Below are 14,151 nucleotides of genomic sequence, written 5' to 3'. Positions count from 1 at the left end.
CCCCCGTCTGGGCAGCTTTCAGCCCCCAGGAGAGTTCAGGTTTAAAATGTGCAAACTGCGGAGTGATCTGGGTAGGTCATGCATCGCAGGGGATCTGCATCTCAAAGGCAGTGGGGAATGCAGTGGTCCCTAGAAGCAGCGATAGGAGTTTTTTGGGCAGCAGGGATCTGGGTCTTAAGGGCCACTTCTGAAAGCTCCAGTCCCTGCTGTGTCAGTTTCATGTCAGGAGTTGCAGCTGAGCTGCTTCTCTGAGTCACTGGCATCATGAAAGGGAGAAGCTGAAACTCCCCTGGGCACTGTGTCAATAAGAGCATTTGGTGCACAGGTTCATTTGAAAGAATCTCCTAATGCTCCTTTATGTGTTAGCACTGTCCCCCTCCCCCACACTGTTGCTGGTACAGTCGCTGCTTTTCCTCTTAAATACACATGCTACCATCTTCTGAAATTGAAAAGCATCTAGGGTGGTTGTGTGGATCAATATTGCAGGGAGAGATGGGAGCCAGAAAGGGCGAAATCTATATGGACTGTCCATTTAGATCAGCGGTAGGCAACTGATGGCGTGCAAACTGATTTTCAGTGGCACTTGCACTGCCTAGGTCCTGGCCACCGGTCCGGGGGGCTCTGCATTTTAATTTAATTTTAAATGAAGCTTCTTAAACACTTTTAAACCCTTATTTACATTATATACAACAACAGTTTAGTTATATATTATAGAATTATAGAAAGAGACCTTCTAAAAACGTTAAAATGTATTACCGGCACGTGAAACCTTAAACTAGAGTGAATAAATGAAGACTCGGCACACCACTTCTGTAAGGCTGCCGACCCCTGCTCTAGGCAGATACAAACCTAAAGCCACCTATACACTGTAGTCTTGGAAGCCTCTTTCCTTTTTAGGGCCCTTGGAACACACCAACAGCTATTTGTCAGTTCTGAAATTTTTAAGGAGATCCAAATTTAACCCAATAATTCTACAGCCTCCAAAGCCTCTTCTGCCTCTGTGAAAAGTGCAGAATAAAAAACATGGCAAAATAATTGACTGGTTAATATGAAACCTCAGGTTAACCTCAGGAACACAAGAATGGGGTGATGAAAGCCCTGGGAAGAGAATCAATAACCAAAGCTATTCTGGATCAGCCTTCCTGGCAGAAGTGATGTCAACCAAAGTAGTAGCTTTCATCCAAAGTTGGCAGAGGGATATTTTCCCAGCTAGTTCAAATGGCTGTAGCATGTACACCTGAAGACTAATACATCCCACTGGGCGAAGCGGGTTTGAAAACTTCACACTGAATTGTTAGGAATCGAACCAATGGAGAGCACAGGCCAGCCCCTGGCTGTGGAAGTAGCAGATGTATGGACTTGTATGGCCTTAATCTTCCACTTTTAAAACCTGTACAGACTGTAGTACCCGAACAGACCGTAGTAACCCGAAGGGTGATGCAATCACCAGAGGAGAAGCCGTTAGTTAAACACCACACCAGCTTCGTTTCTACATCCTGGTGTAGGAATCCTTACAACACTTTGACAATCGCCCAGCATCTGGGAGACACTCCATCCCAGAAGCCACTGGTATTCATTCACTCTCCAACATCCTAGATGCACAAAGTGAGCTGGCTCTTGGAGGAGGAAATGGGTTCTCACTGATACATTCTAATCGCGCCCAACTGCCTGACCAGCAAAGCAGAGAAAAATTACTTCCACTTTGACTGGTTTGATCTTGCAGAGGATTTGGAGAATCAGAAGAAAAGATGGAAAGATGCAGCCATCTCTGCTCCCTAATTCATCAAAACAGCATCTGACACTATGGCCAACTGGTCAAACAGCTGAGAGCAAACCCCTGGATGTTCTTGCATATTTCTGTTGGCAAACCAGTGGTCAGCTGGACAGCCTCAATATTGACAAATGGATTGGAAAGCCTTCAAGTTCAAGCTCCATTCCCCTGGGATTAGTTCCCTCTTGATTTGTAGATTCCAAGGCCAGAAGGGATCATTGTGATCATCTAGTCTGACCCTCTGTACCATACAGGCTATAAGATTTCCCCAAAACAATTTCCAGACCAGATCTTTTAGACAAACATCCAATCTTGAATTTAAAATCATGAGTGACAGAGACTCCACCATGACTGTTGGTAAATTGTTCCAGTTGTTAATTACTCTCACTGTTAAAAATGTATGCCTTGACGAGCCAATCCACCTGGACATTGTGTTCATCCTGGAAATAAAGCCAGAGTACTTTCCTCCCACTGAAAAAGGCTCAGTTTAACAGTAAGATGGAGTTCCCGGTGCCTTGTTGATGGCAGTTGATGTTGATATAGAGTACTCCTGCATGCTTGCTGCACCATTCTAGAACAGGAAACCCCCTAAGCAGCATTTCCTAAGCTGAGGTGGCTAGTAACATCCTTCACAGTAACAGCAGACTGCATTTCTACCCCAGGGTGGACAGAATTCTGACTATATGGACTTCTGCCTGGTCAGTACAGAGGTGAAGGCAATTCTTTCCCAGGGGTCCACTTTGGATACAGCTGGTCCCTCTCCAAGAAAGGAGACACCCTATGCACTCATCCTTCGATTTATATTTTTTGTGAGGAGCTAAGGCGGGCAGTAGAAGGCAAGCAAAAGAGCAAGACAACACTGCCAGCTGCTTGCAGGGAGGGGATCCAGAACTGAAGGCAGCTGGAGAGGCCACGGAGCCAGCAGGGATGAAAAGTGGCAGAATGGGCAGCAAAGAGCCCACTGCTGCCTGTATGTCCATGGTAAGGTGTTGTTCTGGCAGCAGCCACAGGACAGCACTCAGAATTGCCTTTCTGACTCCTCACAGACATAGGCATGACCATTTTTAAGCCTGAGAGGGCCTGGGAGAGGGGTTGCAGCTGAGCCTGCTACACAATAGCTGCTAATAGATCAACAGCTCTTCCAAATGGGAGAAACATGGGGAGAGAGGAGCCTGAGGCAGAGAGGCTCACAGCAGCAGCAGCAGGGCCTCGGAGAAAGACAGAAGAGAAACCCCAATCTCAACCCCAGCTGGGATCTCAGCCATAAGAATGAGGAGAGGAGGGAACTAGCTCTCCCTTTCCCACAGTCCCTAAAGAACCACAGGGGCTCTCCTTGCTCCAGCTTTGAGAGCGGGAGGCATATAAAAAGCCAGGCCATCTCTTTCATATGTGGAGTAGCAGAGGAAAAGTTTGTCTGTGAAGGAGATTTTGCCTGAGATGCTGCTGGGAAATCCTGGGGCCTGCCCAAAGGAGAATTGGGAAGGAGGCCTAGAAGTAAGGCAGAAGTCTTGGCTTGGCTCTTAAATTCAGGCAGTTAGCTCCAGGTCCCTCGACTCAGTTCTTTATGATAATCCTTGGGTAAAAAATGTGAAAGCACTTAAATGACTTAGGAGCTGAAGTCCTACTGACTTTCAGTGAGACTCAGGCACTTAAATGCCCAGGTTCCTTTTGAAAATGTTACTCATTTTTTTTTCTTTATCCTTCTTTCCACCTTCTTGCTTTGTCCCTCTTCTGGTCTCTGCTTCTAGCACAGAGAGAGGGGAAAAAGAAGCAGAGGGTTCCAAGCTTGCCAAGCAACAAAGTTGACAAAAAAGAGGAGGTGCTGGTTCTGACATACCTTCTTGAGTGAACATCTCTGCTGCCTCATCACATAATTCATAGTCTAAAATGTGCCACATAGGACATAGGCCCTTCATCATAGCCACATAATACTATGTCATTAGAGTATTCCTGATTGATTGCCTTCTTTCCACCTGGCAACAATCTATTAGTGCTTTCTGCACATTTGCGGTTGTTTCTATTCAGCTAGCCAAAAAATATTTTATTGGAAAGAACAGATCTGTTAGAACAGACTCTGTGAAGGGGAAAACACAGCCTGAATAAGCCAACCTTCAATCTGGACACAATCCAGAACATACGAATCCACTGCCTTCTGGAGATCTAGAAAGGCTTAAAGTGATTTTATGTCAATTGAATACATCCCTGCAAATGACCAATAAAGATATTAATGGATAAAATAAAAATTATTCTTTGGGAATACTTGGTAGGCAGCCACTAGAGCAGACTGTAACCATACACTCTTGAGGTGCATCTCTCTAGATATCCAGGAATAAAGGCTTGCACAAGCATGCATGAGGTTTCTAACAAAGAGCACTGCTCACAGAGTTTAGGATCCAGTCCTTTCCTCTGTAAGTATCTTGAACTTTGCCGAACATATTTTGAGTGACTAAGAAAACAAATATCATAGCTTGAATTTTAAGAAGGGCTGGGTAACATGACAAATATTAACATTCATAACCATGCAAGTCAAGACAAATCTACTGCATTTTTCAAGGAGGAAGAAAAGTTTCCTTCTCTGAATGAAGTGTTGGTTATTTCGGTCAGAAGTGGCACCAATCGCTAATAACTCTCTTTCACAAGCCTGGGAAGGCCTCAGTCGGATTCCCAAGTCAAGACTCCTTTAGGGTGTATAGATAGTATTGCCAATCTCAAGTGTTCAAAAATTGTGAATCAGTCCCCCAAATCATGAGATTGTCTTAAACGTTAGTTTTAATAATAAATGTCGGGTTTTTTCCTTGCCTGCTGGTTTCTGAGCCTGTAGGGTACACCTGCTTCATGTTTTCACACTTTTCTCTGCAACCATGAGAGCTAGAAACTAACTTTTTTTTTCCAGATGAAAGTTATGATTCTCTTCTGATCTCTTGGCTCTACCAGCTGGGTCTTCAAGAAAAACACCATTTCAATGCCTGTGTCAAAACCCCAGAGTTGGCAACAACATGTAGAGTACATGTGTAGAGTATATTTCCCCCCTAATGCTTTCCAGGGAGGAGGGATAGCTCAGCAGTTTGAGCATTGGCCTGCTAAACCCAGGGTTGTGAGTTCAGTCCTTGAAAGGGGCCATTCAGGGGTCTGGGGATTGGTTCTGCTTTGAGCAGGGGGTTTGACTAGATGATCTCCTGAGGTCCCTTCCAGCTCTGATATTCTATGATTCTGACACTGTGAAAGATTCTTCAGCACAGCTATAAAGGATGTGGTAGTATCTCAACATTAAGTTCCTCAAGCCAAATCTAGTGCTTGATCTTTCTAAGCCCTTATGAAGGAACTGCAGAGATCTGTGCAGCTGTTGCCTGTTGTGATGTTATTGACATAAACTGTGACCACATAGATAATTGTTTCAACCACTGTTATATATATATATATATATATATAACAGTGGTTGAAACAATTATCTATGTGGTCACAGTTTATGTCAATAACATCACAACAATATGTGCAATATTTGCTGCATATATATATATATATATATATATATATATATATATATATGCAGCAAATATTGCACAAAGGTTGTCATGTGAGGTGTCTATAAAAAGGTTATTATTTGATAGTTATGAGTATTGGCTATGTCCTTGTATCTCAATGTGTTTGATTCTAAGTATCATTAGTGAAGCATTTGGTCAGCTTCTTGAGAAAGGAAGTTGCAGATTAAGCGCCCAATCAAGAAACACTTAACTGACAATGGACCTTGGGAGACTCCAATCCACATATGAGAAGTCTTCCTGGGACGTTCAAGGTAGCACGTGAGCAGTGGCTGCCGCCTGCAAACTGAGTCATACATGGACATGTGACTTGCCCAGGTAGCTACAAACTCCATCTTGTTGCTGTGATTTTGTACAGGAGAACAAAGGGGTTTCCACTCACAGGAGAAAGAATATAAAAGGCCCTGGAAACCCCTCCATTTTTCCTTCAATCCTGCTTCTTATCTCTGGAGAAACTTTGCTACAAACTGAAGCTCTGAACAAAGGACTGAATGACCCATCCCAGCTGTGGATGTACTCCAGAGATTTGATTTGAACCTGCAGTTGATTCCATCACTGCTACAAGCCTGAACCAAGAACTTTGCCATTACTGTATGTAATTGATTCCATTTAACCAATTTTAATTCTCATCAATATTCCCTTCCTTCTATGAATAAACCTTTAGATTCTAAACGATTGGCAACAGCGTGATTTGCGGATAAGATCTGATTTGTATATTGACCTGAGTCTGGGGCTTAGTCCTTTGGGATCGGGAGAACCTTTTTTCTTTTACTGGGGTATTGGTTTTCATAACATTCATCCCCATAAGAAGTGGCTGCTGGTGGTGATCATGGGAAACTGGAGTGTCTAAAGGAATTGCTTGTATGACTTCTGGATAGCCAGTGGGGTAAAACCAAAGTCTTCTCTGTTTGGCTGGTTTGGTGTGCCTTTCTGTGCAAAGGAACCCCTGCCTTGGGCTGTAACTACCCTGCTCTAAGCAATTTGTCCTGAATTGATACTCAGTTGTGTCCCACCAGAGGCAGCATCGTTACACCTGTGCTGATAAAAGTCTATGATAGTAACATTTGGCCCTGTAGAAGGTGCGCAACCGGCCACAGTGCTGCCTAGAGGTCAGGCAGGGATTGACAGATCAGCATCCTGCCCCAAGGGTTACCTGTCGTCTCCTTCAGATCAGGTAATTTGGGGACTAGGCTCTTGGCCAGTCAAAATCTACTCCAGTGCGACTCTCATCTGAGGTGAAGGCCCCTGGTGTTGTAACGTCTTCTGGGGGTGGAGAGGGGAGCTCAGGCCTACCCTCTATACTGGGCTATGCTCCAGGGCCCAGTGGTGCGCAGTTACATTTGATATCTTGGGGTGCTAAGATTCTGCCCCCTGGGCCACCTCTCTAGCCTCGTTAGCTTCATGAAGTGAGTCACTTCCACCAAGCCTCTTGCCTGCATGCTCAGCCACTTAACTCTCCATTGTACGTTTTCACTGGTCTGTGTAGTCAGACCTCAGGCAAGGAGCTCCAGGGCAGTGCTTTCCCTTCACAGCAGCTGCCTGCACCTTTCCACTGCCTGCCCACTCTGAGCTGCTCTGCTCCCCTTCTTAAAGCCCTGCCTCCAGCTTGTGCAGGCCCTGCAAGTGCAACTGGGTGGGGCCACCTGGGCCCAGAGCTCCTTCTTAACCCCTTGCTCTGCAGTGTGAGGGTTGTACACCCCATCACAGCCTCACACATGGAAAGCTGGCAGCAACTTCTTGCCTACTATGCTGGAAGAGACAGGGAGCTGATCTTTAAGTTGTATGCAAGTCCAGTGTCACATGGCTTGCTCAGCACCAGAATGAGGCCAGGCATGGAACTGCACATCAAAAGCATGACACCATAGTGGCTTGCTCCTGCTTTGCTGAGGCAAGAGTACTCACACAGCTTGCTCTCTCATCATGGAATGCATGCACTGATTTGTCTGATTCAGGAGTTGGTTAGTTTTTATATCGCAGCGCATCAAAGTTGGGCCTTAGAGAGGAATCTTGCCAGGAAGATCCTGTAACTACAGTACAAGAGGAATCAGCTTTCAAGGCACTCCATTTTTAGGCTTAGCTGCCCTAACAATGCTCACTTAATAACTCTGCTTCATGAAGCACAGGGAAATCGAAGGCAAGAGAGCAAAGCATGAAAGTATCATGAACAGCTAGTACTTTTAAACTTTAAATATATTCACCTTACCTTTCCTTATTCTGGGAGATAATGTTAGGCATTTGTTGAGCTGTGTTGAGCTTCTGGTTGGCTGAGAACTCCAGCAGATTTCTGCTGTGGTGGGCAAGGCTCATGCTGGGTTCAGCTCCATTGGGATCCCTTTCAAATACACTGAAATTCAAAAACACATACCCATAAATATAATAAGAGGGACGGAACAGATACACACACATGAAACTCACTGCCTCATGGTATTAAATACTCTAACTGGATAACTAATGGCGTTTCAGATTTGCTGTTCCACATGGTAAGATATGTATCACCAAATCCCATGCCCATGGGCAGAAACTGTTCACTTATATATTTAATTGCAATAGCTTCACAAAAGCACTAAAGGAAGAGCAGAAGATGGCATCCTTCATGGGGCTCACTCTGTTAAGTGAAAATTCACAATGAATGCCATCAACTCAGCGAACAAACATCACTCAATGATCTCCTGGTCATCAGAACACCAACTCAACAAATCCTAAAGTTCCTCCTCAGGGCCATACAGAGTGCCAAATAGGCCCGGGAATAAAAATCCTGCAACTTACTGTTGAAGGGTTCTCATGGGCAAAATGTGAGTACCTTGGAAACTTGCTGAAGACTTACAACATTGATATCCTCATGTTGCAAGAGATCCATGTTGGCAACGACCAACAGGCTAGGCGCTACCATATCTATGGATACAACCTAACGTCTAGCCATTATCATCCTAAATATGGCTTGGCAATATACATCAAGGACACTATCACAGATTTTAATGTTATACCATCAACTGAAGAGGAGAACGCATTTACCACAACTATCAAAGTAGGGGAGCTCCACATTAACAACCTCTATAAAGCCCCTAGAACAAGATGGTCAAAACCAGTGCTACCTAGCACTCCTATTCCATGCATCTATGCAGGTGATTTTAATAGTCATCATACTATAAAACAAATGAAAGCGATGGCGAAGAACTTATGGACTGGATATCTGCACAAGACTTACGACTAATCTACAAACTAAATCAACAATCAACATTCCATTCACCCACTGGAAACGTGGGTACAATCCAAACCTAACATTCGTGTCTAAAGACTAACGTGGTAACACTCTCATCGTAACACATGAAGTACTATTGGCATTTCCAAATAGCCAACACAGGCCTACAATGATCTATACAGGCATCGAAATTCCTAAACAGGTACCACGGTGGAATCTTCCTAAAGCTGATTGGGATGCCTACAAATAGACAGTTAAGAAAACTGTTGCAAGGATTCCAGTGAAACCAGAATGCTATCAATGGTTCGCAGGGCTCCTGAAAGTAGCAGGAAAGAACATTCCTTGAGACTTCCAGAAAAATCACACTCCCTGCTGGACAAGAGAGATGCAGGAGTTGCTTCGGCAACACAATCAGCCTAGGAGTCCTCATACCGCAAAAACCCTACTACACTCCTTTGACACAGCAAGATGCCAGCGCTGACTTGATTGCATGCAAAACCTTGATTTTACACGTTCAAGTCATCGAGCCTGGATACTACCAGGGTGGATAAAAATCAATTTTTTTTAAATTAAAAATCAATTTTTTTATTTAAATCGGAATTTTTTATTTAAATTGGATTTTTTGATAAAATGCTTTTTGAGGAAAAACTTATTTAAAGATAGTTTTAATTAAGATACATTATAGTTCAAAGATATCTCAACATAGAATTAGAATTTATAATCCCTATTCTATAGTATGAAACAATATATTCACGTAATGTTTAAGAAAAGTTTTGTAAATGAGTTCCAATAGTTCATGGATTAGGGACCCAATCTTATGGGGTTCCACAGGCTTCTGTATAGATTTTTTAGGTTAATCTTTCTATCTACCCAATGGGATTCAGTGTTCAAACTAGAAGATACCATCAGAGATGCTTAGTTTTGCAGTTCTCAAACTGTGGATTTGTGTCTCCAGAGGAAACATGCTCGTTAACAGCAAAAATGTTTTTAAACAAATAAATAACATACAGAGGTAAGAAATAACAGACCTCAACTCTACTGTCCCTCTGCAAATTTGTGTACACAGAGTCAATCCCTTACCTATCTCTGAAAGTGCAAAGTTTCAAAAACATCGATGAATAGAAGATTGTTCGGGGCGGAATAGATCTGGACAAGGTGAAGACGTCTGGAGATAAATGTGAGAAGCGAGGGACATATGCTTGTTTTGTTAAATTATTATATGCTTGCTGTTGATGAAAAAAATCCAGCATACTTAATGTTGTTGTTTTAATTAAATAAAACAATTTAAAATGTCTGTCTGGTGATGTTCTTTTCCTACTACAGCATGGCAAGAAAATCCTCCAAATATTAATGATTAATCTATTGAATTGGAGATAGTTCGCCTCCCAGTGACTTCATAAATATCTGCTTCAATTACCTTTGGTAAATGAAATAACCAATCATTCATTTTTTGATATAGCTGTAAAACTAATCTGAAAAGTTTTCAAAATAAATCACTGTTTAAAAATGTATAGTGTATATCTTCTAAAAATGAAACCCACATCTATCTCTGAGTTGTGAAGAATATGTATTAAGGTTATAACAACCAACAAGAATGCACTTTTATGTAGAAAATGATGATTAAATTGAGTCTTCCTGACAAGTGCTTTAAATCACCCTGGACACTACCACAACGTCTTGGGGTTGCTAATCCCACAGAGTACAGGGCACCAAAAATTCAGTCAAACTCAATAGCCTAGAGTGACCAAACAGCAAGTGTGAAAAATCGGAACGGGGGTGGGAATAATAGGAGCCTAAGTAAGAAAAAGACCCAAAAATCAGGACTGTGCCTATAAAATCGGAACATCTGGTCATCCTACAATAGCTTCCAAACTAGTGGAGAACACAAAAGGACCACTTGACAAACACACAAGAAGAGAAGTGTATCAACAACTCCACCGAACACTTGCATCAAACCCCTGAGGAGAACCTTCCACTGTCAGGATTGAGTAAGTAAAAGAAGGATTTGCTGTGATGAAAAAAGGGAATGCTGCAGGCCCTGACGGTATTCTGCCAGAACTCCTCCACCATCTCAGCCCCAGAGGACTCCAATGGCTAGCAACTTTGCTAGCTTAAGGACAATACTGCTCCCTGAAATATGGCGAGAGGCAATGGTAATTGCCATTCCGAAGCCTGGAAAGCCCCCTGATGAAGTGGGAAGCTATAGGCCAATTTCTCTACTATGTACGACCTACAAACTTCTTGAACGTATCTGTGATGGCTTGGATTACAGAAACTCCCTTGGGAGCTGCCGCCCGATGTGCCAAGACTACTTCTACCCCTGCCTTCCCTGCCAGCTCAGGACTCCAGCACCCTGTCTTGCAGAGCCAAACACTCTCGTCTGCTCCAACAAAGAGCCAGGGTCTGAATTATTTGCCCCAAAGCTGCAGGTTTACCTGAAAATAGCTCACAGAAGTGTTCTTCTCTTTAGCACTCAGATACCCAACTCCCAATGGGGTCTAAACCCAAATAAATTAGTTTTACCCTGTATAAAGCTTAAGCAGGGTAAACTCATAAATTGTTTTCCCTCTATAACACTGATAGAGAGATATGCACAGTTGTTTGCTCCCCCAGGTATTAATACATACTCTGAGTTAATTTATAAGTAAAAATTGATTTTAATAAATACAGAAAGTAGGATTTAAGTGGTTGCAAGTAATAACAGACAGAACAAAGTAAGTCACCAAGCAAAATAAAATAAAATGTGCAAATCTATGTCTAATCAAATTGAAAACAGATAATCTCACCCTCAGAGATGCTTCAGTAATTTTTTTCCTCAGACTGGACACCTTCCAGACCTGGGCACAATTCTTTCCCCTGGTACAGCTCTCTTCCAGCTCAGGTGATAGCTAGGGGATTCTTCATGATGGCTCTTTTCCCTCTTTGTTCTCTTCGACCCCTTTATATATCTTTTGCATAACGTGGGAATCCTTTTGTCTCTCTCTGAGTTCCCAGCCCCTTCTTCTCAATGGAAAGACACCAGGTTAAAGATGAATTCCAGTTCAGGTGACATGATCACATGTCACTGCAAGACTTCATTATCCACTTGCCAGCATGCAGGTATACAGGAAGACTTACAGGTAAAACAGCCATTTGCAGACAATGGTCCTAGTTAACGGGAGTCATCAAGGTTCCAAACCACCATTAATGGCCCACACCTCACATAATTACAATAGGCCCTCAGATTTATATTTAATATTTCTAGTTTCAGATATAAGAGTGGTACATTTATAAAATAGGATGATTACACTCAGTAGATTATAAGCTTTGTAATGATACGGTACAAGAGACCTTTTGCATGAAGTATATCTCAGTTACATTATATTCATTTATTATTAAATTTTTATAAAACCATACAGATTGCACAAGGTCACAGTATCATCCTCAAAAGAATACACTCTTTTATTGAACCAGTTATCCCTATTGAATAGGCAGACTTCTGGCCAAAACTTAGTTGTTTAGACCAAGTTCTGGCACTCACAACTCACATTGAGGCTGGCTATCAGAAAAACCTAAAGACTGACACAGTATTTGTTGACCTGTCATCTGCGTATGATACTCTATGGATTAAGGGCCTGATGCTGAATCTTGCTAAAATTATACCTTGCTACCAAATACTTTGCCTATTGTGGACCATGCTGAGTAACAGACACTATGGGTGTACCTGGGTAATAAGACTAGGTCACCCCGTATCATAAACAACGGGCTACCACAAGGCTCTAAACTTGCGTAAACCCTTTTTAATATTTGCGTAAGCTTACAAACAGGGAAGAATTGGTAGGGGAAGTAGAAGTGAGTGGCAGCCTAGGCAGCAGTGACCATGAGACTTCAGAAAAGCAGACTTTGACTCCCTTAGGGAACTGATGGGCAGACCCTTGGGATGCTAATATGAACAGGGGAGGGATAGCTCAGTGGTTTGAGCATTGGCCTGCTAAACCCAGGGTTGTGAACTAAATCCTTGAGGGGGCCATTTAGGGATCTGGGGCAAAAATCTGTCTGGGGATTGGTCTTGCTTTGAGGAGGGGGTTAGACTAGATGACCTCCTGAGGGCCCTTCCAGCCCTGATATTCCAAGGGGCAGGGAGTCCAGGAGAGTTGGCTGTATTTTAAAGAAGCCTTATTGAGGGTGCAGGAACAAACCATCTCGAAGTGCAGAAAGAATAGCAAATATGGCAAGCGACCAGCTTGGCTTAACAGTTAAATCTTCAGTGATCTTAAACTCAAAAAGGAAGCCTACAAGAAGTGGAAATTTGGACAGATGACAAGTGTGGAGTATAAACATATTGCTCGAGCATGCAGGGGTGTAATAAGGAAGGCCACGGCACAATTGGAGTTGCAGCTAGCAAGGGATGTGAAGGGTAACAAGAAGGGTTTCCACAGGTACGTTAGCAACAAGAGAGTGGAGAGGAAAAGTGTGGGACCCTTACTGAATAATGGAGGCAATATAGTGACAGATGATGTGGAAAAAGCTGAAGTACTGAAAGTTTTTTTTGCCTCGGTCTTCACAGACAAGGTCAGTTCCCACACTGTTGCACTGAGCAACACAGTATGGGGAGGAGGTGAACAGCCCTCAGTAGAGAAAGAACAGGTTAAGGACAACTTAGAAAAGCTGGACATGCACAGGTCCATGGGTCCAGACCTAATGCATCCAAGGGTGCTGAGGGAGTTGTTTGATGTGATTGCAGAGCCACTGGCCATTATCTTTGAAAATTCGTAGCAATCGGGGGAGGTCCCAGATGATTGGAAAAAGGAAAATAGTGCCCATATTTAAAAAAGGGAAGAAAAAGAACCCAGGGAACTACAGCCTCACTTCAGTCCCCGGCAAAATCACAGAGCAAGTCCTCAAGAAATCCATTTTGAAGCACTCGGAGGAGAGGGAGGTGATCAGGAACAGTAAACATGGCTCTGCCAAGGGCAAGTCATGCCTGACCAACCTGATTGCCTTCTATGACGAGATAACTGGCTCTGTGGATATGGGGAAAGCTGTGGATGTGATATATGCTGACTTTAGCAAAGCTTTTGATAAGTCTCCCACAGTATTCTTGCCAGTAAGCTAAAGAAAGTATGGATTGGATGAATGGACTATAAGATGGATAAAAAGCTGACTAGATTGTCGGGCTCAACGGGTAGTGATCAATGTCTCAATGTCTAGTTCGCAGCAGGTATCTAGCGGAGTGCCCCAGGGGTCGGTCCTGAGGCCAGTTTTGTTCAACATCTTTATTAATGATCTGGATGATGGGATTAATTGTACCCTCAGCAAGTTCGCAGATAACACTAAGCTGGGGGGAGAGGTAGATATGCTGGAGGATAGGGATAGGGTCCAGAGTGACCTAGACAAACTGGAGGATTGGGCCAAAAGAAATCTGATGAGGTTCAACAAGGACAAGTCCAGAGTCTTACACTTAGAAAGGAAGAATCCCATGTATTGCTATAGGCTGGGGACTGACTGGCTAAGCAGCAGTTCTGCAGAAAAGGACCTGGTGATTACAGTGGACAAGAAGCTGGATATGAGTCAAGAGTGTGTCCTTGTTGCCAAGAAGGCTAACAGCATATTGGGCTGTATTAGTAGGAGCACTGGATTATTCCCCTTTATTCGACACTGGT

At 43.2% G+C, this 14,151-nt stretch overlaps 1 protein-coding gene across 6 annotated transcripts in view; it reads right to left on the bottom strand.

Annotated features, from left to right (window-relative positions):
- Positions 1-14,151, bottom strand: part of ATF6 (activating transcription factor 6) — a 343,590-nt gene that overhangs the window by 186,328 nt on the left and 143,111 nt on the right. For all 6 annotated transcript variants that reach the window (XM_050963199.1, XM_050963200.1, XM_050963202.1 and 3 more), the window contains one exon: positions 7,514-7,654. In XM_050963199.1, the coding sequence (XP_050819156.1) occupies positions 7,514-7,654 (141 nt within the window). The remainder of the gene's footprint in view (positions 1-7,513; positions 7,655-14,151) is intronic.

The sequence above is a fragment of the Gopherus flavomarginatus genome, chromosome 7 (assembly GCF_025201925.1).
Source record: "Gopherus flavomarginatus isolate rGopFla2 chromosome 7, rGopFla2.mat.asm, whole genome shotgun sequence".
In the NCBI taxonomy this organism is placed as follows: domain Eukaryota; kingdom Metazoa; phylum Chordata; order Testudines; family Testudinidae; genus Gopherus; species Gopherus flavomarginatus.
This window is presented reverse-complemented; position numbering and strand designations above follow the sequence as displayed.